The sequence below is a fragment of the Phascolarctos cinereus genome, unplaced genomic scaffold (genome assembly GCF_003287225.1).
Source record: "Phascolarctos cinereus isolate Bilbo 61053 unplaced genomic scaffold, phaCin_HiC Scaffold_4;HRSCAF=312, whole genome shotgun sequence".
NCBI lineage: Eukaryota > Metazoa > Chordata > Mammalia > Diprotodontia > Phascolarctidae > Phascolarctos > Phascolarctos cinereus.
Genome location: NW_027555847.1, coordinates 146,829,902 through 146,855,875, shown reverse-complemented (window position 1 = coordinate 146,855,875; position 25,974 = coordinate 146,829,902). Strand labels below are relative to the sequence as shown.

Sequence of the window (25,974 nt, the reverse complement as noted above, 5' to 3'; positions counted from 1 at the left end):
TCCTGCCTCTGATCCTGGCTATGTATACGTATTATGTGTGACCCTGGGGAAATCACTTATTTTCTTACTGCTCTTGGAAACTCACTAAAACTGTAAATTGCAGAAAAGGTAAAGACATGCACTGATAGAAAAAGCTCCTCACTGCGAGCTCTCCACACCAATGAAATCACAAGTAACATACTATGATAACTGACTATATCTTGGCAAGTGCCTGGCAATCACTATAGCAAAAATCTTAGTGAATTTTTCCCTTTTTGGAACTTGACTAATATCAATAAACATAAACATTTCCCCATACAAAAGAACAAAAAAAAAACTTCATACGAAACTGAGTTACTATGCTTGTAATGGGCTGGGTCCAGCGGTGAAGGAACCTAGGAATAACCCCGAGGAGGGCACTGGCTGCTTCTGCAGCGCTGCCCTCTTCCACCCATGTGTTGGGTAGCATCTTGCAGTTCCCAAAGGGATTGAGCCCTGGGCCCAAAGGGAGGGGTGTGGTCCTGAGGCCTTGGGCTGCTGCATGCTACCCTGACCTTCCTCCTTTTCTGATTCATCATCTGCCTAAGAAGAAGGAAGAAAAAGAAAGACATGGTCAAGCTGCTTCAGCACTCTTCAGTTAAAGTTCACTCATTCTCAGAAGCAAGGAAGAAGGGGACGATGATCCTAGGTTGTGGACATTATCAGTAGAGATAATGGCAAAATAAACTGAGGCATAAACAGTTGTTTTTCAGCCTCTATTGTGAGGTAAATCATGGCCCCCAGAGACTGATATTTTGTGAATATTTTTGGCTTTATTGTCAATTTTTTGTTTAACATAGACCAGCTCCTTCACACAAAAGACTGTGCATTGGAATTTGGAATATCTAGTGCCTTTTCATAAAGTGTTTTTCTATTTTTAAAAATTTAATCATATAGAATATTACATTTTTATTACTCTTGGAAAACAGTCTAGTTATGTGGTCTCCATGAATGCTTTCAGTATTAATCAGCAAACAATGAATTAAACAACTTCCTATCTAACCCTAATTAAGATATTACACGTTCTTCACTAAAATGTTATAAATAATAAGTTTTTTAAAAAAATACTACTTAAAACAAGCAACAGGAAAAAAATTAATCTCTTTTACATTAACTTATATAAACCATGAAGGGCTTTTACATGTAACCTCTAGGAAGCAATATAAACTCCCTCTTTTGACCTTAAAATATCTTCATATCCTGTCTCCTACCTACCTTTCAAAATGGCTAATTATCATTTAGTACTCCCATTTCATGCTCTGTGATTTCCAATTTTGCTTTCTTGCCATCGCTCAAAGACACTATTCCCACCTCCCATTGTGGTATCACTGTGCAGAAGCCTATCTTTCTTTCCACACACTATTACTATATTAGGACACTAATGTCCTGCTTATGAAGTTAGATTTTCTTCAAAATACCCTATGAAATACTGGCAAGTACTAACAATCTGTTTCATTTTTAAAGAGGGAGGAAGAAACACATTTTACAAATTAGCCAACATTATACTATTGTTTTTCAAGCCAAAGGAAGAACACTACACAGTAATTTCTCTACTAACTTTTTAAGAGTCACTTACTTTGTTGCCTAGGTTCAACAAAATACAATTTTCTTGTTTGTTCAAATGTATCTTCTTTGGAGGATCTTCGCTGTTTTCAACTTGAATCAGCAGTTTATTAGAAGTTGTTTCAGGCCAAAAGGGGATACACTAAAAGGAAAAGAAAATATTTATGTACATACATATATAAAATAACCAATAATCATTGTCTACAAATTAATATGCTACATGTGTTAAATTAAATAAATTCTAATAATTTTTAAAAATCTAAAAGTAGAGTCAGAGCCGAGAGGGTAAAGGCAGAGACTTGCCTAAGCTCTCCCAAATTCCCCTTTGAAAAACTTTAAAATAACACCCCCAAAAAGAAGCAATATGAGGAGAGGGTAAAACAATTCTCCAGCCCAACAGAATATAGAAGGTTGACAGGAAAGGTCTGTCTCACTGGGGTGAGAGTAAAGCATAGTCCAGTACAAGTAGTGCCTCAACAAACCAGTAGTAGATGGGGCCACAGCATGCCAATGCAGGCTCTGGGGATGACTGAATCTGTGTTGGCAACTTTCAGAGCTCTCAGCATACAGATGATAAGGGGGTGGGACAACTGGTCAGGAGGAGATTACTAGGGACACTTTGCAGGCACTAGTTATAGGACTCTGTTGCACTGCCCATACAGGAATATGGGTGGCAGGCTAAAGTCACAGTCCAGGGTGATGAGTACTAGCACATGAAGCTCACAGTTTCAGGGTAACAGGGACTATAGAGTTCCAGGATGGAAAAAAATATGTGGTAGCTCACAGACCAGAACACAGGCCAGAAGAGCAATAAATACACTTTTCCTCAGATACTACAATCTTTTTAGAACTGAAAACTTTGAGATCACCAGAATTAACTCTGAAAACAGCAGCACAAAAAACCTAAAGCTTGAGACAGTGCCCCCTCCATCCCTGGAGCAGTGCCCAATATTAACATAAAGGCAAAAGGTAAGAAACAGGTTGGAAAAGTGAGCAAGCAACAACAAAACAACCTGACCACATAAAGCTATTATGGTAACAGGGAAGATAAGATAGACATCCAAAGGAAGACACCAAAATCAAGGTAGCTACATGCAAAGCCTCAAAGAAAAATGTGAACTGATCTAAAACACAAAAAGAATTCCTCGAAGACTCCAAAAAGGATTATAAAAATAAAATAAGAGAGGTAGATGGAAAATTGGGAAAAGAAATGAGAATGGAGAGCCAAGATGATAGAGTAAAAGCAGTCACCTCCTTGAGCTTTCCCCTAAACCCCTCCAAATATCTGTAAAAAATGGCTCTAAACAAATTCTAAAGCAGCAGAACACACAAGAAGACAGAGTGAAACAAATTTCCAGCCCAAGACAACCTGTATGGTTAATTGGAAAGGTCTATTGGGCCAGGCCTGGAGAGCAGCGCAGTTCAGCATGGGCCATGCAGGGGAAGACTGGGCCTCAGTGAACCTGGAGCAGTCCTCAGTGGACTGATTCACAGACAGCTGTGATGGTTTCCAGATTTCTCAACCCACAAGCGCCAAAGACAACTTAGAAGGTCAGTAGGAAAGGTCTGTCTGACCTGGGTGAGAGAGAGAAGCTCAGTCCAGCCCCAGTCCTGGCACAGCCCTGGGTGGTGGCTGCTTCCAGAGCTCTTGGCCCACAGACAGGGGGGATCAAGTGGCTGATCAGAGGGGGATTGCAGGGAGAGAGCAAAAGAATAAATGTAGATTACTTTAAAATGATAAGTATTATTTATCTAAAACCATCAGCAAGCATGGTCTGTATTGGGGATAAGCTAGAAGCCTTTTCAATACAATCAGAAGTATGCAAGGATGCCCATTATCACCTTTATTATTTAATATTATACTAGAAATGTTAGCTATACCAATGAGAAGAAAAATAAATTAAAGGAATGAGGAAATAAAACTATCACTCTCTGCAGAAGATGGGATGTTATACTTAGAAGTCCTAGAGATTAAAAAAAAATACTTGAAATTATTAACAACTTTAGCAAAGTCATAGGATACAAACTAAACCCACATAAATTATCAGCATTTCTATATACTACCAACAAAGTCCAGCAGCAAGAGATAGAAAGGGAAATTCCTTTTAAAATAATTGTAAACATACAAAATACTTGGGAGTCTACCTGCCAAGACAAACCCAGGAGCTATCTGAACAGAACTATAAAACACTTTTTCCATATAAGCAGGCTCAGCAAATATAATAAAAAAAGATAATTCTACCTAAATTAACCTATTTATTCAGTGCCATACCAATGGAACTATCAAAAAAATATTTTACAGAACTATAAGAAAAAACATAACAAAATTCATCGGGAAGAACAAAAGCTCAAGGATATGATGGGAATCGATGGATAAAAAAACCATGAAAGATGATGGCCTAGCCATACCAAAGCTCCAACTATAGTACCAAGTGATAATTATCAAAACAATCTGATACTGGCTAAGAAACAGTGGTGGATCAATGGAATAGATTAGGTACAAATTACATTATAGTAAATGACCACAGTAATCTAGTATATGATAAACCCAAAGATCCAAGCTTTTGGAACAAAAACTCATTATTTGACAAAAACTGCTGGGAAAACTGGAAAACAGTATAGCAGAAACTAGGTATAGACAAAATTCTCACACCAAAAACCAAAATAAGGACCAAATAGGTACATGATGTACATATAAAGGGTTATACCATAAGCAAATTAAGAGAGCATGGAATAATTTATCTGTCAGACTTATGGATAAGGGCTGAATTTAGGACCAAAGGAGATATAGAGAGCATTAAAAACATGAAGTAGATAATTTGGATTATGCAAAATTAAAAAGTTTTTGCAAAAACAAAACCAATGCAACCAGAATTATAAGGAAAGCAAAAAAACTGAAAAAAATATAGAGAGAACCAAGTCACAAGTCATTCCCCAACTGAGAAATGGTCAAAAGATATGAACAAGCAGTTTACAAAGTAGTCATATGAAAAAATACTCCAAGTCACTGTTGATCAGAGAAATGCAAATTAAAACCCCACACCTATCAGAGCGGCTAACGTGACAAAAAAGGAAAATGCTGGATGATGTAGGGGATGCGAGAAAACTGGGACACTAATGCCCTGTTTGTGGAGTTGTGAACTGATCCAACCATTCTGGAGAGCAATTTGGAACTATGCTCAAAGGGCTATCAAACTGTGCATACCCTTTGACCCAGCAATAGCACTTCTAGGTCTGTATCCCAAAAAGATCATAAAAATGAGAAAAGGACTCACATGTAAAAAAATATTTATAGCAGTTCTTTCTGTGGTGGCAAAGATCTGGAAATTGAGGGGATGCCTATTAATTGGGAAATGGATGAACAAGTTGTGGTATATGAACATAATGGAATACTGTTGTTCCATTAGAAAAGATGAGCAGGCAAACTTCAGAAAAACCTGGAAAGACTTGTATAGACTGATGCCGAATGAAGTGAGCAGAACCAAGAGAATGTTGTACACAGTAACAGCCACATTATGGGATGACTAACTTTGATAGACTTAGCCCTTTTCAGCAATGCAAGGATCTAAGACATCTCCAAAAGTCTCATGATGGAAAATGCTATCCATATCCAAAGAAAGAACTATGGAGTTTGAATGCAGATGGAAGCATACTATTTGCTTTTTTTTTCCTTGTTTTGTTTTGTTTCCTCTTTCTTGTAGTTCCTTCTATTGGTTCTAATTCTTCCTTACAACATGACTAATTGTGAAAATATGTTAAATAGGAATGTATATGTACAGCCTATATCAGACTGCACACTGTCTTGGGGAGGGAGAAGGAGAAAAATTTAAAACTCAAAAGCTTATGGAAATGATTGTTGATAATCAAAATAAATTAATTTTAAAAATAATTAATTTGCTCTCTCCTTTTTTTTTAATTTCTTCTCTATCCTGGTTTCTCCCATTAGTTCTAATTCTTCTTTATATTTCTTTACAGAGTAATGTGAAAATATGTTTAATATGAATGTATATGTATAGCCTATATTATATCGCGTGCTGTCTTGCAGACGGGGGAAGAGAGAAAGGTGAAAGAAATTTGGAACTCAAAATCTTATAGAAGTGAATGTTGAAAAGTAAAAATAAATAAATTTAGAAAATAAAAATTAAAGAACAAGAAAAAAAACAATACTATTCTCCCACTTTACACTGGCATACAATAGTCTGAGATAAGAGGTAGTTTATAGAAAGAAAAAATTCTGACTTGGTTGTTATTGGTGCCTATTTAACATAGCAGAATAAAAAGAAGTAAATTTAAAGTTCATCCACCTACCTGCTCCAAATCAAGAGAGATCCATTTTTCATTATCCTCTTCTGATATTTTTATGTTATATCTACTTTTGTTGTTCATTATATAAAAAGGAGTAAATGTCACAATTCTTGTAAGGTTAAAACTACTCAAGTCTATGGTCACACCAACCTAAAAAGAGAAAAATTAAATATTTTTTTTTTATTTTTACAAGCTTATACAGTCTCTGAATCATAATCAACAAGTACTTCTTAAGCATTAATAAAACAACTGCATAACCACATAATTAACTTACTTGATACTCCATTGTCATGCCTTTACATTTAATAGCTCCATGACTACCTACAGTATCAATTGAAAACTGGTCTGATAACTCACTCTCAGTCACCATAAGCTGAACCTAAGGAAGAATAAAAATATAAGTACACTGCAGACTTCAGGAGACCAAAAAATTTCTTATACTTCAAGTATCAGTAGAACTTGTGAAAAATATCAAACATTATATCATCAATTCCTCTATTTTCAAATGAACTTTAAATTTTAAAATTCTGAAATAATTTAATATTATTAAATTTTTTTAAATGGGTATTTCTTAAGAATAAAAATCTGTATAACAACAAAAGCAGCAGCAACACTTCATAACTATATAACATGTTATGATTTACAAAGGTTGTCATATACTCACTTGATACTCATAACAGATTTATGAAGTAGGTGCTATTATTATCATTTTGCAAGTAAGGAAGCTATTTGATTCAGAATTCTGAAGGACAGCAAAATAGATAAGTAAAATAAGTCTAAAATTACATACCTTGTTATTATTAAAAAAGTGTTTAGGCTGGAAAGAAAAGAGTACTGGCTTTTTATAATCAGAGGGATGCTTTCGATGAATCCCATCTGCTTTGTACTGTAGCATCCGACCAGTTTTATTCACCATCCAATAAGGGCTGTGAAATGCTACAATCGCCTGGCCAGTGGTATAAGTCAAGTGAATGGCAATAACTAATTCTGTCTTCTCTATCTCAGTGACACAAATGAAACTAACAAAATCAATGTCATGCTGATTAGATCTTATTTGATATTCACTTTTCCAATCTTGGTCAAGATAGTCAATTAATTTTAAATGCAGTCTTGTGTTATCTAACTCTGCAGTGTAAATCTGTGTCGAACAACCCTCTGTGAGAGTGAAAACTCTAAGTTCATTTCCCTGTAATAAAAAAAGAAAAAGTGTTATTTCTGAATAACACGAAAAAGTCTACTTATATCTAAGACTTTCCCCATGTTCAATGATAGTTAACATTATGTTGTACATAAAAATAAATATAAATACAAATAATATTTTTGAAATCAGATACAACTATGAAAAACTAAATTAGAAAATCCATCTTGACAAATCTATCTTGATCAGAAAATTTATGAGTAAGTGAAGCCTTGTTTATATAAGTGTCTATAGAACACCCTATTATTACAGAGGGAATACAGAGGGACAGGAAGGAAAGGAAAAGTATTTATAGAGGAAATCCTGGCTAGAGTTAGGTGTGGGAGCCAGGTTGGTATGAATGAAGTTGGTGGCAATTAAAATAGGTAGTTGCTTTCTACTACCAATGCTCTTAACGGCTATGCAAATAAAAGGGGGAGGGGTGGAAGAAGAAGAGATATTAAAGATAGAGAAAAGGAAAGGTGAAATTGGGAAGCAGGAAAAGTAGACTTAAGATATATCTGCAGCTAGAGGTTCAAAATAATGGCAAATTTTAAAATTTAAAAATGGTCTAATGCACTTAGTAAAATAACTATAATATAGCATACAAGCCATTCTTCACTTGGAAGACAAGAAAGAAGTAAAATTTTTCTCTATATATTAACTTTATTAAGTAATGCCAAACGGAGATATCACCCTCATATTGCCCTATGCCTAAAGGAATGCAGTTTCTGCTAGCTTTTAAAAACTATTTTAGAAAAAAGCTTTTTATTTAGAATTCAAGTATTAATGTTATAATAAATTTTCCTTTCTTTTGCATTTAAGGTTTTAGAAGATTTCTTATATTTTAATTTTTTAATTTTTTTACTACTGGGGCCAAAATTTTTGTCATTTCTGTCAAATCAAATTTTGCAATTGTTAATTTTTTAATTTTTTGAATAGTAATTTCACTAGTATACGGAGGTTCTAAGAGGAATTTTCATTACCAGTATGGAGTAGTATCTTCTTTGCAATATACAGCCTCAGAGAGATGCCTATCTGAAACCTTGAGAAGTTGAGAGACCTACCTGGGATCCCATAACCAATATATGTTTTGGTCTTCCTGACTTGGAGGCCAGATCTCTGACCAATATCCTAAATGTTAATGTATTCAACAGTAATTTGCTTTATAGCCAATATTTTAAAAACACTTCTGTTTGACTAGGCCTGGCATATCAGTATTTCTTTATTTTAAACCACTCTGTATTGCTTTCCCATTGTCCTAGTATTCCTTTCTAATATCGCAATTTAAATCTGAATAGTATAATTAACTTTATCTTTCCTATCTTTGTCAAGCTTCAATTTAAACTGGAAATAAAGAATATTTTTAAATACTTTTTTAAAAAAGTACCTCTAGATAATAAGCAATTTTGTAAGGAAGAAAATTGTGGAGAAGAACAGGAGGCCACAGATGAATTATGTATGGTAAATCCCATCCATCATCTGAATATGCTGACATTGATGTCAATTTGTCTTTTTCAGGTACAATATTAATGATAAATGCTTTCTTAGCACAGTGTAAAGCTTGACATCTCTTTTCTAGAAGGAGTCCCTCATGTTTTATAATTTCTTCAAAGTTGATTGCATCACATCGTTCATATTCTTCACCATCTGGTTTCAAAAAAAGGGCTGATCTATAGGAAAAAAAAACCCAACTTGTAATGACTTTGAAAAGTTTCTTTAGAAGCAAGCTAATAGCTTTAGAATAACACAGCTAATTATTATATTGTGCTTTTTAAAACTTTTTATATAGTTATCCCATTTATTAGGATATAGATTATATTTAATCAGATTTCAATATATTAAAACACAACAATCAGAAAGGCTGCTCAAAAAATTTACATGATTAATTACATAGTACCTAAACACATTATAGACACTATAATAATTCTGCATGAAGGATCACATGGTTTAATCATGTTTGGATAAATAAAGCAAAACAGCTCTTTTGTGACACAGCATACTTTCACTTTAAAATGGTGATTTTCCTAGATACAAGGTTCATATTGCAACCCAATTTTTCATCATAAAAAAGTTTCTGCTGAAGAACTTCATCAACAGCTACTTAAAAGTTTATAGAGACATACTATTTAGGTCAAAAATCTCACTGAAAGCAAAGAATGTAAGGAAGTCATCTAGGCCCACATAAAAAAAAAGTACTTCAACGTAAAAAGTTACAAGCTTTTCAGTAGTACAAGTCCTTAAGCAGTGGATGCTATGCATGAAAAAATCAAAGCATCAGGAACAACAATTATCAGATTTATAAATTATGACTTTCACTTCTACTATGAGGGATAATTATATTTAAGGAAAACTTTATGTCTTTCTTACAAATATCAGCACATGAAAGTGTTAGGGAAAAGTAATTCCTGGTGGGAAAAGCAAAATATGTGTTCACTAATCATTAATGGTTTTAATCAGGTCAGAGCATCTTATTTAACAAAAGGAGTCTTAATATTTCTGTAAAGTAAACACATGAATGTGAATGAGGATTTTGTAACAATTCCATTTAATTATTAAATTTATTTTTAAAATTTATTTGTTATAATTAATTTGGATCTCCCTAAAGAAAATATCTCCTGTGAACTTTTCATCCTATACTCTCATATATTCTGGGGAATACTTTTTATGCTTACAACATTTCTTCCCTTCTCACCTAGAGACATTCTTTGTCCTAAAGAATAAAAATGAAGGGGAGGGAAAGAAGCAGCACAGTAAATCTAACCAACATATCAACCAAGTTTATCAGTACACAAAATGTTCCATATCACTAGTCTCCCACCTTTGTGCAATTTTCTTATATACCTTAGATATCATACCCTTATCAAAACAGTTGATATAAAGACTCCACCCCCCCAATCAATAGCTTCCCTTATAATGGCATTAATTTTATTCATATAGAAGCCTTTTAATTTTATGTAATTGTAATTATCTATTTTATCTTTTTTAATGGCTTCTACTTTTTGATTAACTCTCTCCCAACCATATCTGGTTGTGTAACACACACACACAAATAAATAAATAAATAAAAATATATATATATATATATATACACACACACACATATATATATGTATATCTCCATGTGTATGTATGTGTGTAACATATACACACAGTATGTGTGTGTGTGTGTGTGTGTGTGTGTGTGTGTATGGTACATATACATACATCTCTTCATACTACATGAGGCCAAACATGTATTTTGAACTTTTGCTGTTTACGGTGTGAGATGTTGGTCTAAATCTAATTTCTGCCAAAACTGCTCCTAATTTTACCAGCAGTGTATATCAAGTTAGAGTTCTTTCCCACGTAATTTCAGTAAGAAACACTAGATTACTGAATTCAATTTTTTTCTGATTTGGTCAGCATTTCAAGGACATATTTTTCAATTTTTTAAATAAGTACGTTATAGTTCTCTGATTACTTTTTTTTTTACAATAATTTGAGGTCTCCAAGTGTTATTCTTCCTTCAATTCCAATTTTTTTTTCCTTTTAATTCTCTTGAGATTCATAACTTTCTCTTCTACCAGATTAAATTTGTCGTTATTTTGTTTAGTTCTATAAAATGTCTCTTTGGTAGTTCCATTAATACATAGTAAAACTGTAAATTAATTTAGGTAGTAGAATTATTTTTATTATATTAATGCAGCCCAATTATGAACAAGTACCTCCAGAAATCAGTGATCATTCTTAATTTCCTTAGCATTTTATAATTATATTTACATGTTTTGTGTGTGACTTAGAATACTGACTGCTATTTATTTTGTGAATTTTGTAGTTATTCTGAATGAGACTTCCCTAATAATATTAAGTGCACCACCATCCTCCAAGTTACAAAAGCTCATAAACAAAAGTCAAGACACATCAACTCCTGTAATTTAGGGAAATGTTAGGTCAATCTAATACCTTTCCCATAAAATAGGACGCTCAAGAATGCCAATCTTGAAGACATTATTTCTTGTTATGGCATGCTTATTTAGAGTTTAAGTTCTATCTGGGGGAATATTTAAATTTCTATGGTAAATACACTGTACTAATAATAACAGTAAGCACTCAATATTCAAAGATGAACATAATTTAAAATCTGATATATACTGCAATTAAATGACTCTTAGCAGTTAAAAATTAAGGATTAAATGGCCTTATGAGTATGTATCTCTTTTTACATGATGGACATATTACTAAAATATTACTTATGAATTAAATTTCCATAAATCAAAATTATGTTACATTAGAGGAATTTTTAAGGAATCTTTGTATAAATCCTTTCAGGAGTAGAAGTACTACATCACTATACATAAAAACTTAGATATTTATATTTGTCTTTTTGTTTAACTTGAGACAGGGTGTGTGTGTGTGTGTGTGTGTGTGTGTGTGTGTGTGTGTGTTTTTACACTGATACAAATAGGCCTACTCTAGTTTTGTAATTTCTTTGTGGTCACACACATGTAATACTAAAAGGGACTTTAAAAAACTAAACAGTTCACAAATTTCTTTTACTCACCGATAAGATGTCAATGGTACGTTGAACTCATTTTCTGGTAAAGCAGTTCCCAACAATGTGTCACCTTCATAAATATTCAATGGAATTAAGAAATGATTTCGCATCTACAAAATCAAAATAATTAAAAACAAATATTAATAAGTCACTTTGAAAATAATAGTCACAAAAACATTATTCATTATTTTCACACAAAAGGACAGAAACAGCAAAAAGTAAGCTGATTTCTCTCCAAGTTGCTGGAGGAGGTTGGACCTTTGCTAGTTACAGGCATTGATAAAATTGTAAAAATACAGGAAATACTTCCATAATTAGGCAAAAAATTAATATAGGAAATTTTTGCCTGATTAGTGGTAAAATTAGTGACCATCTAAATCTTAATAAATCCAAAAGTTCTTAAAGCAAGTAAAATCTTCAAAAAATATTTCTCACTGTTAATGTTCTACCACAAAAGTGTCAAACCCCACTGCCTTGCAGCCTACAAAACTCTCCAGGGCAGGCTGAACCAAATTAAATGTAATTAAAATGCTTAACAGATTAAAGAAAAATACAATAGGGAATAATGTTAATTTGTGGTTTTCTAAGTCAACACGCAGCCCACAAGGATCTGTTTCTATTTGATGTCACTGTTCCACTCTCATATATTACATCCTACTTTGTTAATTGTGGCTTGACATATATGGCATTTTAGGGAGAATATAAATATTGCCTCTACTAGAAAGCTGAGGTAAAAACCACCAAAACAGCAGAACCATAACAGTAGGTTACTTGGGAGAATATATATTTTGGCAAGAAATCAATATGCAATTTGACAAGGAGGAAATACTGGGGGGAAGAACAGGCAGAAAAGGGAGAGAAGAAAGAATAATTCCTTGGGGCTGTACTTTAATTTAAAAAGTGTGCTTTGGAGACTAACTACACCTGCTATATAAACTCAATTATCTAATATACACATATACTAACAAATGGTAGGTGCACGTCAAATTCAAAATGAGATATTTGCAAGTAATTTTTATTTTGCTTAAGTACTACATGATTGAGTCAGTAAAATAACTTTGTTAATCATATACCAAACATTCTAATATAAAAATTAAATTTTATACCCTATGCACATACAATTGACAACCTAAAACATGTTCAGAGGAAATCGTTAATTTGGGAATAAAAAGCTACTGTCAATAGTCCAAAAAGAAGATAACATATATGTGAATAACTGGGAATAGACTTGACTTGTAAAGTATTCTAATTTAAAGCAGACTTTACTTGTCAAGTATTCTAATTTAGCAAATTTATAGCAACTAAGAGGCATAGTCTGCATTGAATTATCCTACCATGAATATAAATTATAAATATATTATCTAGAAATTTATGAAACAAGCTATTCCATACAGTAGAATGAAAACTTCCAAAAGCAGTAAAGTGACCTTTAAAAAAACTTTTTCTAAAAGTGAGTACCAGGATATAATACATTATGTTCATAAAATACAGTTCTGAAAAACATTTTACAAGGAATTCATATGTGAATATAAATATAGCATTTTTATAAAAGTCAAATCACAAAATACCTGCACTGGAGATCGGACTGTAACCTTCTTACTTCCTTCAACTGTATCAATTTGACAAACAATAGATCTTTCAACACCAGATTCTCTGTGTCTAACAGTGTACAGACCTCGACCCACTTTTGTTAAAGGAATCTTATCAGCAGTAGAATGATTTTCAGGTGCTAAATTAAAAGAAAAATATACTTCACAAACGAGAGACACAGAGAATGGTTTCACTAATAAATTTCAGTGGGATTATTTATCTCAATTTTTATTATGTCAATAATTAAGATATAAGTATACTCATCATTGAAATTATAGATTAACCATTAAAATATGGAAACAAAAGGACAATATTATCTTTGAGAAGATATATATTTCAATTAATAAATATTGTAAGGAGCATCCCAGAGCACTGGAATTGCAACTAATGTAATTAACAAGATGCTCTATGCCCTGCTACCCTCATCAATTGAGAATGGCTTTTTTTACTGAGCTAAAGAACCAGTCAAAAGTATAAATTAGTTACAGAACCAATCAAAAGTATAAACAAGGTATAAACAAGACTTTAATTTAGAAGTAATAAGTGTGTCAAAGCCATTAGATAAATCAGATGATGCTACACAACAAATATCACTAGACACCTTGATCTATGTATATCAGAAAAGAGATTCAAGTAGAAATCAGTTTAGCTTTGGAAGCACCTTGATGAACTTATAACAAAGGGCAGTAAGGCAAGGTGAGCGAATGTATTAGAAGGGAATCCTGACCATCTACTGACCATATCATAGAAAAGAAAAGCTTAACAAACAATAAACTCTTTTACTCCCCCTACTCCAACTCAGTAATTCAGCTCAACTGCCCTTCTTCTCTCTGTTCCTCACATAAAATACTCTATCTCCAATCTCAGTGACTTTGTATTGGCTACTCTTCATATCGATGTACTCCTTCCTCAACTCTGCCTTACAGAATCTCTCTCTTTCTGAAAGATTCACCTTAAGAATCACCTTCTATGTGATGCTTTCTTTGATTTCCTCAGCTGCTGGTACCTCTCTTCCCAAAATATTTAATATTTGTCTTCCTTCTCTTTATATGTATACATGTTTTATATGTCTTATTGTCTCCTCTATTGAAATGAAATTGCCTAGTGAGTAATGAAATGTTTCATTTACTAAACTTGCACTTCCTCCGCCTAGCACAATGCTTAGTACACAGTGAGCTCTTAAATGATCATCTATTGACAGATTAAGTTGAGGTGCAATATGGTATAATGTATGGAAAGCAGTCTGAGGATCAATAAAATACGGTTTCAAATCTCACCTCTGGAACATATTGGCTATGTGATCCTGAGCAAGTCACTTATATTCTTCAGGGCTCTAGGAAATTCTCTTAAGAATATAAGTTGCAGAGAAGGTGCCAATCTGAATTGATAAAGGGAATTTCCTCATTCAACAGTTTCCTATCTATGATAGTTCCCAGCTCAACAGACAAAACTGATAAAGCCATAACTACAATCTTATGAAGTTTTCACATTACAAAAAAGTGGGCTAGATAACATACTGGATGACAGTCAGAATCCAAACAAAAAAATCTCAACATAAGAGAATATTGGGTCAGATATAATAAGATGAAGTTTAAAAGCCCTACCACTGTGGGAATTTGTTTCACTTGATGATACAGGTTTGTAACAGGAGTTGTTTTTCTTGTTTCCTCAATTGTGTGGGGGTGGGGAGGGGGAGAGAGAGAGAGAAGGCAGCTTTTCATTTTAAAAAATTTAACTTAAGAAAGTTTAATAGCTGGTAGTGAATGATGAAATTAATGGTCTAACAAAAATCATAAAACTTTACACTTACATTCAAGAATAAACTTCACAAGTCAAAGATGGTGAAGGTATGATTCTAAAGTCATTCATGTGAAAAGTTTGGCATTTTAGTGAACAGCAAATCATATGGGTCAACTGTGAGATACTGCAGCAAACAAAAGGCTAATGTTATTATGTGCTTTTATACTAAGAGTGGGATATGTTTCACTGAATATAACTTGTCCTGGCTAAAACACATCTAGAATGTTGTAGTATCTTATGAGTATCACATTATTAGAACAACATCCAGGATGACCACAGAGTCAAGAAGATGCCATATGAAATGGGGGATGGTTATTCTGGAGAAGAGAAGACTTAGGAGAATATGATACTTGTTTTTAGGTATTTTAAGGTCTGCTACATGGGAGAGGAATGTCACACTTGATGTCAAAAGGCTTAGAAGCAATGGACAGAAGTTGAAGAGGTGGATGCAGATATAAGAGAAATGTGTACGTGAGGGAAAACTTCCTAAAAACTATAGCAACTGAAAAATGGAATGGGCCTCCTCAGTATGTAATGAGTCTATCCTCCCTAGTGATCTTTTAAAAATCATTATTAATTTGTTTTAAATTTAAATACTAAAACTCAAGTAAACAATAAGAAAAGAAAAAGAAACATATTATAAACTTAAATACAAAATAAGAAAAGGAAAAAATGGGACAGCTAGATAGCGTAGTAGATAGAGCACTGGCCCTGGATTCAGGAAGACCTGAGTTCAAATCTGGCCTCAGAAACTTGGCACTTACAAGCGGCGTGACCCTGGGCAAGTCACTTAACCCCATTGCCTCGCCAAAAAAAAAAAAAGCATTGCCATGGACACAACAGAACATAAGAGAGGATTCAAAAGGTACAGCAATAAATCTGCATTTCAAGAAGCTTATAATGCTAAATTGTATTCCAAGCTGTACATCTTTTGTTTGCTTCCTTTTGCTTTTCTTTTATTCTCTGCTGCGTACTTTTTACTTTGTTCTGTTTTCCTCCCTTCTTCCCCCACCCTAAGAAGGCAAAAATTAAGTGTGGAGATATATATAGATACGCACATATACATATATATACATTGACACACAAACATATATATATACATACACATATTTAGATATCTATAAAGATACTCATATATAGACATATACATTTATATACATCTATTTAAGACCATACTATACTTGTCATCTGTTTCTCTGAGGGTGGATAACATCTTCCTCCATAGATACAAATCTTTTCATATTTTTCTAAGTCCACCAACTCATGGTTTCCTATATCACAGCGATATTCCAAACTTACACTGTCTACCTAGTGATACTGAAGAAAAAACTGGATGGCCATTTTCTGTGGGTTTTATACATGGAATTTCTGTTAAGGTACTGTTTGGATTCCATGGGTTATGCTGCGCTTTTGAACTCTGAAATTTTGGGAATAGCATCTTGAAATAAAAGGTTAATACATTATAGCCAAACTCTATCGTAGAGTCCTGAAACCATTCTGTAATGTCATTCAGTTCCAATATATCACACTATTCTTATCAAACTAACTGCCCAACATGATGTGTTCCTGGAAAAAATTAACATTAAGTAAATTGTATGTGAATACAAGTTAAAACATATATGCTATATATCATTACAGTAAATCTATTTAAAGAAAAATACTTTTTTAAATATGAAACTTACTGAGTAGAATGAAAAAAAGTTTGCTGCTTAGGCTGGTCATTGCACTAAACTGATCACCGTCATTACTTCTGACATAATCCATACTTAAACTCTGTTCATTTTTTAATTCAAATGTTTTTGTCACAGGAACATTAAGAACACGAAAGGAATCACTCACTGACACAGAGATGGTAATTCCAAGAGAATTGAAAATCATAAATGGTGCTTGATCCTTTGTAAAGAAATCTGAAGTTTGAACAGCAGCTTCTGCAAATGCCTGATAAGCAAAACACATTTTAAACCAAATGTATAAGAAGAGAACGTAGAAGTACTATAAGTGATAAGGAAAGATTTGTTATTCTTGCTGTTGTTCAGTAGTTTCAGTCAGTCTAACTCATGGACCCCATTTGCGGTTTTCTTGGCAAAGATACCAGAGTGATTTGCCATTTCCTTCCCCAGCTCATTTTACAGATGAAGAAATTAAGGCAAATGAGGTTAAATGACTTGCCCAGGATCACAAAGCTAGTAAGTATGTGAGGATGGATTTAAATTCAGAAAAATGAATTTCTGACATCAGGCCTGACACTCCATCCATTGCACCACCTAGCTGCCCCAATAAGGAAAATAGATAACCACAACACAAATCTTATCAAATCAAAAAATCTACTTCTCAGAGAAGATTAGGAACAAGTCAGTTAAAAGGAGGACCCTATTATTTAAAATGAAATTAATTTCTTACCTTTCCTAAATTATTCAACATTACAAGGCCACATTTAGATAATGTAATGTTCAATTGGTCTTTTGAATAGAAACTGATTATTGTTTTGTACTCTGGCACTCTGTAGTTTTCTTCCTCAGTGTCCGATTCAACCAAAGCCTTCTTTGCTTTCTTTTTAATCTAAAATGTTACAAACAAATTTGTTTTAGATAAAGATAAGATTAGAAACCAAAATAATTACTTTCCATTAAAAGCACATCTAATTTTTAATATTAAAAGTTATAATCCTAATTATGCCATTGTGTATTACTTAATTAGGGACACCAATGAGACCTCACTCTTACAAAAGAAAAATACAAAAGCAAAAACTTGAGCTTCCCTTAAGCATTAAATGAAAATGAATACAAGAGAACAGCTGCAAACAAGACTATTAAGAGTCTCCTCCAGCTGTGGCTTAAAACGTTTAAATTTAAAATTAAATTTAAAACTCCCTCCAGCCCCCATGTCAGGGAGAGTCAGCAGGCTAACTTACTTTTATTGGTCTAAGGAGCTGCCCTAGTTTTAGGGGAAGGTGAATCCCTGGAACCCTTCCATTATTTCCCTTCCCCCCTCATTGCTCTCTTACATGTCTCAAGTTTGCATGGTCTTCCCTTAAATGTAACAAATAAGAGGACCTGTTGTTTTCAGCTCTGACTGGTTCTTCTAATCCTTCCAGGAATCCTCTTTAATTCCAACAACATATTCTGACAGGGGAAATGAAGGATAAACTCTGCTCCTGCTCTACAAAGCTATGAGAGCTGTCCAAGCTAAGAAGAAAAAGAAAAGGAACACCTCCAAAACACTTCTCATAAATGAAAAAATGCCAGGTTACAAAACTCACATATCTATAAACCAGTTAATTTTATCATTTGAACTGAAATCAGTAGAGTAATTATAAGTGCCTAAAAAAAGAGAGGGAAAATCTTGACCTATTAAAGTCTGCTTTACAGTATAATATTTACTATTGATGAGGTCTAGATTCTTCCGGTTCTGGGACCTCAAAATCACGACATAGCGGCCCCTGTCTGAATGAATTCAACCCAAATCTTCTTTCAGCCAAAAACAAAGTTTTATTAGGGATGGGCCATACAGACCAGACTCTTAAGGAATCTGAACATCAGTGAAACCTGTAGAGACAAGCGCACATGACGAAATATCAGCATTTAAATGGGGGCCAGGGTGGATCTTATATAAGAAGAGGTCTAGGACTTTTGGGGTGCTGGAACCCCAAGATCACGGTGCTGGGCCCTGCCTGAAAGAATTCAACTCAACTCTTCTTCAGCCAGAGGAAAAGTTTATTAGTGACAAAATACATAGGCCAGGTAACACTCGTGAGGACGAGAGGGCATGAGAAAGGCTCAGCCTTGTGGGCCTGAGATTCTCAGCCAGGTGATGCCCATAAAGACAAGCTGGCGTGAGATTCTCAGCCCCGAACTGGGGCCAGGGTAGATCTTATATACTTTGGGTGACCAGGGAAGGGTCTGGGAAAAGGGTTTGGGTGAGAATTCCCATTGGAATGTCTAAGAGATTGAATAGACAATGGAGATAGATAATGAAGGAACTGAGAGGCATCTGAATGAAATCAAACCGGTGGAGCTAGGCTTTTCAAAGGCAAATAAGGGGCTGGGACCTGTAGACAAATGGGAGCCAGATTCCCTTTGGTTCAAGGGAATCTAAAAGTTAGAATGCAGCAGTTGGAAGCTCGTGGCTTTATGAGAAATCAAGACACTGTAAAACAAATCCAAAAGAATGAAAAAATACAAAACAATGTGAAATATCTCATTGGAAAAACAACTGACCTGGAAAACAGATCCAAGAGAGAGAATTTAAAAGTTATTGGACTATCTGAAAGCCATGATCAAAAAAAGAGCCTAGACATCATCTTTCAAGAAATTATCAAGGAAAACTGCCCTGATATTTTGGAACCAGAGGGCAAAATAAAAATGGAAAGAATCCACCCATCTCCCCCTGAAAGAGATCCCCAAAGGAAAACTCCTAGGAATATCGTAGCCAAATTCCTGAGTTCCCAGGTCAAGAATAAAATATTGCAAGCAGCCAGAAAGAAACAATTCAAGTATTGTGGAAACACAATCAGGATAACACAAGATTTAGCAGCCTCTACATTAAGGGACCACAGGGCATGGAATATAATATTCCAGAGGGCAAAGAAGATAGGATTACAACCAAGAATCACCTACCCAGCAAAACTGAGTATAATCCTTCAGGGGAAAAAAATGGTCATTCAGTGAGATAGGGGACGTTCAAGCATTCTTAATGAAAAGACCAGAGCTGAACAGAAAATTTGACTTTCAAATACAATACTCAAGTGGAACATGAAGAAGTAAACAGGAAAGAGAAATCATAAAAGACTTATTAAGGTTGAACTATTTACATTCCTGCATGGAAAGATGATATTTGTAACTCATGAGACCTTTGTTAGTATTAGGGTAGTTGGAGGGAAAAAATTATATGTATACAGACATATAGATAGATAGACAGACAGACAGACAGACAGACATGGGGTAAAGGGTGAGTTGAAGATGAAGGGGTCATATCTGGATAACAAAATTAAGTGGTGAGAGAGCATTATACTGGGAGAAGGAGAAAGTGAGAGGTAGAACAGGGTAAATTATCTCACAAAAAAACAGAAAAGAAAAGGCTCTTTACAGTGGAGGGGAAAGTGAGAGGGAATGACTGAATCTTATTCTCATCAGATTTGGCTTAAGGGTGGAATAACATACACACTCAATTGCGTATGGAAAATAGGGAAGGAAGGGGACAAGAGAGCAGGGTGATGATAGAGGGGAGGGCAGATTCGGAGAGGGGGTAATCAGAAGCAAATACTTCTGAGGAGGGACAGGATCGAAAGAAAGAATAGAATAAATGGGGGGGCAGAATAGGATTAAGGGAAATAGAGTTAGTTTTTCACAACATGACTACTATGGAAGTGTTTTGCATAACTGCACATGTATAACTTGTATTGAGTTGCTTGCCTTTTCATTGAGGGTGGGTGGGGAGGAAGGGAGAAAATCTGGAACCCAAAGTTTCAAAAACATATGTTTAAAAAATATATATATTTTCCACATGCAACTGGGAAATAAGAAATACAGGAAATGGGGTACAGAAATCTATCTTGCCCTACAGGAAAACAGAAGGGGAAGGGGATAAGAGAAGAGGGGGGAGAGACAGAAGGTAGGGCAGACTAGAGTAAGGGGTATTCAGAATGCATGCCATCTCGGGGTAGGGGGAGGGAGGGGCAAGATGGGGTGAAAATTTGGAACTCAAAATCTTGAGGATGAATGTTAAAAACTAAAAATAAATAAATTAAAAAGGAAAAAAAGTCACTTAACTCTGAGCCTCAGTTTCCTCATTATTAAAATGAGTGTAGTGGTAAAACTGCTGACTACACAGGGTTTTTAGAAGATGAAATAAGATAATGAAAGTGAAATTGTGTTGATAATTGCGATGTACTAAATACAAGAAGGTGGTGTATCATTTCTGCTACTGCCGTAGCTTTAATATGAGTTGTCAGTATATAGCTTACTTCAGATTTTTGACATAGCCATGATTTCCATCAGCATGGACAGTCCATCAACTGGTACAGATTATATCTTAGTAAAGCGTCAAGTGAACACAAAGAGCCTACTATGTGTTAGGCACTGTACTGAGTTCTCTTCATACAAAAATTGGGGGAGAGGGTACTTCCTGCTCTCCAAAGCACACAGTCTAATAGGGGAGACAAGTTGGTGGAGAACAACTCTGTACAAAGATATATACAAGATAAACTGGAGATGATCAATGTAGGGAATACACTAGTATTAAGAAAAACCAAGTATGCTTCTTACAGAAAGAAGGATTTCAGCTGAAAACTGAAGGAGGCCAGGACACAGAAATGAGGAGAACAAGAATTCCAGATATAAGAGGCAACCGATAAAAATGCACAAAGTCAGAAGATGGAGTGTCTACTATGAGAAAGTACAAGAAGACCAGTGTCACTGGATCAAAGAGTTCATAGAGGAGAGTAGGGATTGACAATAATGGAAAAGTTGGAAGGGGCCAGGTTAGGAAGGTCTTTAAAAGCTAAAAAGAAGAGTTTATATTTGATCCTGAAGGTAAGAGAAAATCGTTGGAGTTGACTGAATGGGGTGACAGAGTCAAACTTTTGCTTTAGGAAAATCATTTTGGAAATCGAGTGGAAGATCACCTGGAGTGAGGAAAAATGTCAGGCAGGCAGACCAACCAACAAACTATTGTAATAGCCCAGGAGTTAGGTGAGGAGGGACTGCAGCAGGGTGGTAGCACAGTCAGAGGAAAGAAAGTATATCTATGAGAGATGTTATGAAGGAACTTACTAAGAAATTAGACATGGGGTATGAGAGAAGGAAATAGAGTGTGGAGTCAAAGATGGTACCTAGGTTGTGAGCCTAGGTGACTGAGAGGATGTTGATGCTCTCGACAGCAATAGGGAATTTGGAAGAGGGGGGGTTTGGGGAGAAATATAATTAGTTCAATTTTGGACACGTTAGATTTCTAGGGGATATCCAGTTTAAGATGTCTTAAAAGTTGGAGATGTGAGTTGAGAGGTCAGCAAAGAGGTTAGGGCTGGATAAGAAGAATTAATAATCATTAGTACAGAGAAGATAATTGAAACCATGAGAGCTAATGAGATCATCAAGTGCAATAATATAAAGGGAGAAGAGAAGAGGGCCCAGGACAAAGCTTTGATGGACACTGACAATTAGTGAACAGGGCCTGGAAGAAGATCCAAAAACGGAGACTGATGAGTAGTCATACAGGAAGGAAGAGAACTGGCAGAGAATAGTGTCATAAAAACCTAAATAGAAGAGACTGTTGTGAGACCTGCTTAAGCCCCTTACCAACTGAAGAAAGCCCGAAAACCTGGACTGGCCATTCAGAGAGGATGATTTGAGCCCTTCTAGACTGAAATACCAACAACCCTTTGTGATACTCTCTCAGTGAACCTGAAATCCTCTTGCTCTGTTAGCAACCACAAGACTGGATTAAGTTTGCACAGACATTCTGAGTCAGGGGCACTTTCTTGCTTACTGGAAAATGTAATCTTGGCTGACAAAATGACAGACATCCTGAGTCAGGGGAAGGAGATTAGTAAAAAGGAAAAGCTGCTATGACTTTTCTGTCTGTCTGTCTGTCTGTCTGTCTGTCTGTCTCTCTCTCTCTCTCTCTCTCTCTCTCTCTCTCTCTCTCTTTCTTTCTTTCTTTCTTTTTTTGGTAGCACCAACACTGGCCAAGTAGGAAATACAGAAATAAAGTTAGCTAACCAAAGCTGTAGAACTGCTAAAAAGATCTTATCAGATTCTGAAGATTTTAAGATTTACTATTAAGGAGTTTGGAAATTAGTCAATTTAATATTGCAAGAGAAAACTTTTGAGACTTTGGGGGTACTTCCAGGAACTCACCCCCTTCTGAAACATCTTAGTAAGTTCTGAGGTACCACTCTGTATAAGTTATTTTAAGGAAAAATTAAGGATTAAATCTTAAAAACCAGTTTTTTAAAATATTAATAGTTTAACAGATTAATAGCTTCATTGCTCTAGGGCAGTGAGGGTAAGCTAGTCAGCAGAAATTCAAGAAATAGCCTAAAAAAATTAGGTAAATAGCAACCTCTTGTTAACCCTTCCCTGACTTCCTATTTTGTCCCCAAGCCCTCTTCTGCAACGTAAGGAAAGGAAAATATGGTCCCCTTTAAATAAAGGCTAACATAGGTTAAAAATAAAAAGGGAAGCACCCCAGTATTGAGGGACTCTCCCCACTCAGCATGACCCTTTCTCCTCCCTCAGAGTCATGGGTATATCTCACTTGTGGGGATTGCTAATAAGACCATTATAGTGCATGTCCCTCTATTAACCTCTCTCATTTCACATCAGATTAAGAAAAGAATGCTGGAGAATTACAGGGAAACTTGAATTATGGTCTGCCCCACCTGGTGGAAGGTGTAGCAGGCAGCAGCAACAGCAGGGCCCCACACACCTTGGCCCAGCAGTTCCCCAACCCCAGCATCTGCAGCTGGGGGAAAGCAGGGTCAGGTCCCATGGCCAGCATTCCCTGGGCCCTACTAGTGAGAACTACCACCAATAGCAAGGTCTAGGCTCCAGTCACTGCAGTGTCCTCTGCCTCACTAAAGCCCAGTCAGTGCCTCCAAGGCAAGTCCTGCCTTTGGCACATCCTGCCCAGCTGCTGCCTGGGAGCAGAGTCTGGATGCCCCTGGCAGTGTCTAGTGTCACAGTACAAGGTGGAAGAGCCAGGCACTATGTCCTTGGTAAATCTACCCTTCTCTGTTACGGTTGCAGAAATGTATTAGCTATATAATTTATAGCAAGTTATTTTACCTCCGTTTGCCCCAGTTTCCTGATTTGTAAAGAGAAAAATAAGAATGGCTGCTGTTGTAAGAGCAAAATGATATGATTGTAAAGTGCTTAACACAGTGACTACCATATGCTAACTACTACATAATTATTATTTCTCTAATTTAATGTAATGATTCCATACCTGATAACTTTAAAGTGGTTTTAAAACACCAAAAGTAATAAGATCAATGGTGTGATAATTAGGAAAAGCAATTGATGTCATCTGAAGTTTACTGTCTGTGTTATTGCATTTCTAAAAATTCTCTTATACTGTAACATTTGAGACAGCATTGTAAAACACAAACGGTATTAGACAAAGCAATTTTCAATCTGGATTTTGTTAGATATGAATTGGGATTTTAAAATGATGTGATAAAAATTAGACAACTGAAAACTTAAGATAGTTAATGAGGTATATTTAATTATAAATAGATAATAATAATAATTATGATAATATTTACTAAAATAGCAAATTTTCATTTGAAAATCTTGGCCATCATGAAAGTGTATAGGATGGTTTAAAGATGTACCTTCAACATATTAAACAATCAAGTATTTGCTGAATGTATCAAGCCCCAGAATATGGGCAGTTTTCATTTATAAGTAAAGGATAAATGAAATGTTAACTGCTAGGGAAAGTCCTAAGTTGGGGTTAGTGAAATTAAGCTATTTAAGGTAAAAGTTCTTGGGACTACAATTTACTCTTGTTTTGAGTTTTGATTACAGGAATAGTTGTCTGAAATGTCATGAAACTTATGGCAGAAAATAGCATGTGCTGCAGTGTGGGAACTGCTAAAAGTGAATGTCTGTACCTGGGAAAAGTCTGGGGGACTACCATGGGATGGCCTGACTCTATTTCCCCATTGTGCTATTTCCTTTCTGTAAAGGAAAATTCCTACCTAGTTAAACCTGAACCTTGCTTTTCATTCCCTGTCACCACAAGATTGGCTGTCAGACATGACTTATGCCTGGAATCAAACAAAGCCTAAGGAAGTTCTTCCTGTTATGATATATGACATTGTCATAACTATTTCCCTCTTTTTCCTTTTATAGCAAGTTTCTATAATCAAAAGTTTTGTAAGTATAATAACAAATCTATAAAATAACAGACTGATAATGGAACAGCTGAGTTACTATAATAGAATGCAAGTATGAATATCTTACAATTTTAACCTATATTTGTGGTCAAACAATAATATAGGGATGATATCCTTCTAAGAGGGAAATGATTAAACAAAGTAATAAGACAAAAATATAATGTGACAGTTTTTTAATTAAATGGAATAATAAATTTTGAGAAAACTAACAGAATTAGACTGTTTTCTCTAAGAACTATTTACAGATGTTTATGATTGTCTTCCAAAACTTATTACAGAATTTCAGGCTTTGAGTATGTTTTGGTAATAAGTTCTCAAAGCTGGATTTTACACATAAATTGTACGGCTAATGGTTAAAGAAAGTGAAATAATTTTCCCATCATTAAAGCACGCGGCTCATAATTTTAAAAGACAGAAGAGCTCATTTTATGGTTGGACCCTCAATTTAAAAAAAAAAAAAAGATACTTATACCAGGTACTAGACTTAAGTAGTGATAGAAACAGCAAATAGTATATAAACTGAAATTCTCTGAAGTTTCAAAATTGGAGAACAAAATTTAAGTGACTGTACTAAACTATACTAATCAGAATTATTTAATAATCTCTAGATTTGTAAGCAGAAAAGTAAAACCTCCTTCAGAGCAGTCCTGAGAATAAAGCCTATTATCCAAGAAAAGATGTCTAGGGACCAGATAACTACATGAGACATCTGGGACTCAAAAAGGGCTGATTAAATGGACATTGAGAATGGGTTACTGGAATACAAGGAGACTTAATGTTAGTTAACACTGGCAATAATGATTTATTGCTTTTCATGGTTCATATTTTTCTTGGTTACCTTGGTAACATGTAAATCTCCCTCCTTTGGACTAGTCCATTGTAAGCACTCTGTAGTTTGAGCTGTACCTGAGTTAATGTAATTATGTAATTATGGAACTGTAAGAAAAACTTATCACACTGTTTGAACCTAGCCCTGTGTGGCTGTGAAACTGGACTGTTTCTATGTGTCTTTAACCAAGGACCTATGTTATGCCGACCAGAAACTCAGATCCAAAGACTGATAAAGGAATTTTCTCTCAACTG

General features: G+C 34.9%; 1 protein-coding gene across 4 annotated transcripts in view; it reads right to left on the bottom strand.

Annotated features, from left to right (window-relative positions):
• Positions 1–25,974, bottom strand: part of VPS13A (vacuolar protein sorting 13 homolog A) — a 269,159-nt gene that overhangs the window by 79,104 nt on the left and 164,081 nt on the right. For all 4 annotated transcript variants that reach the window (XR_013485955.1, XM_078152664.1, XM_020995599.2 and 1 more), the window contains exons 43-51: positions 17,391–17,549; positions 16,673–16,928; positions 13,169–13,329; positions 11,607–11,710; positions 8,454–8,736; positions 6,677–7,072; positions 6,161–6,265; positions 5,890–6,036; positions 1,595–1,723 (exon numbers count right to left, since the gene is read on the bottom strand). Coding sequence is in view for 3 of the 4 variants with exons in the window: in XM_078152664.1 (XP_078008790.1) it covers positions 1,595–1,723; positions 5,890–6,036; positions 6,161–6,265; positions 6,677–7,072; positions 8,454–8,736; positions 11,607–11,710; positions 13,169–13,329; positions 16,673–16,928; positions 17,391–17,549 (1,740 nt within the window). In the remaining variant the exon portion in view is untranslated. The remainder of the gene's footprint in view (positions 1–1,594; positions 1,724–5,889; positions 6,037–6,160; positions 6,266–6,676; positions 7,073–8,453; positions 8,737–11,606; positions 11,711–13,168; positions 13,330–16,672; positions 16,929–17,390; positions 17,550–25,974) is intronic.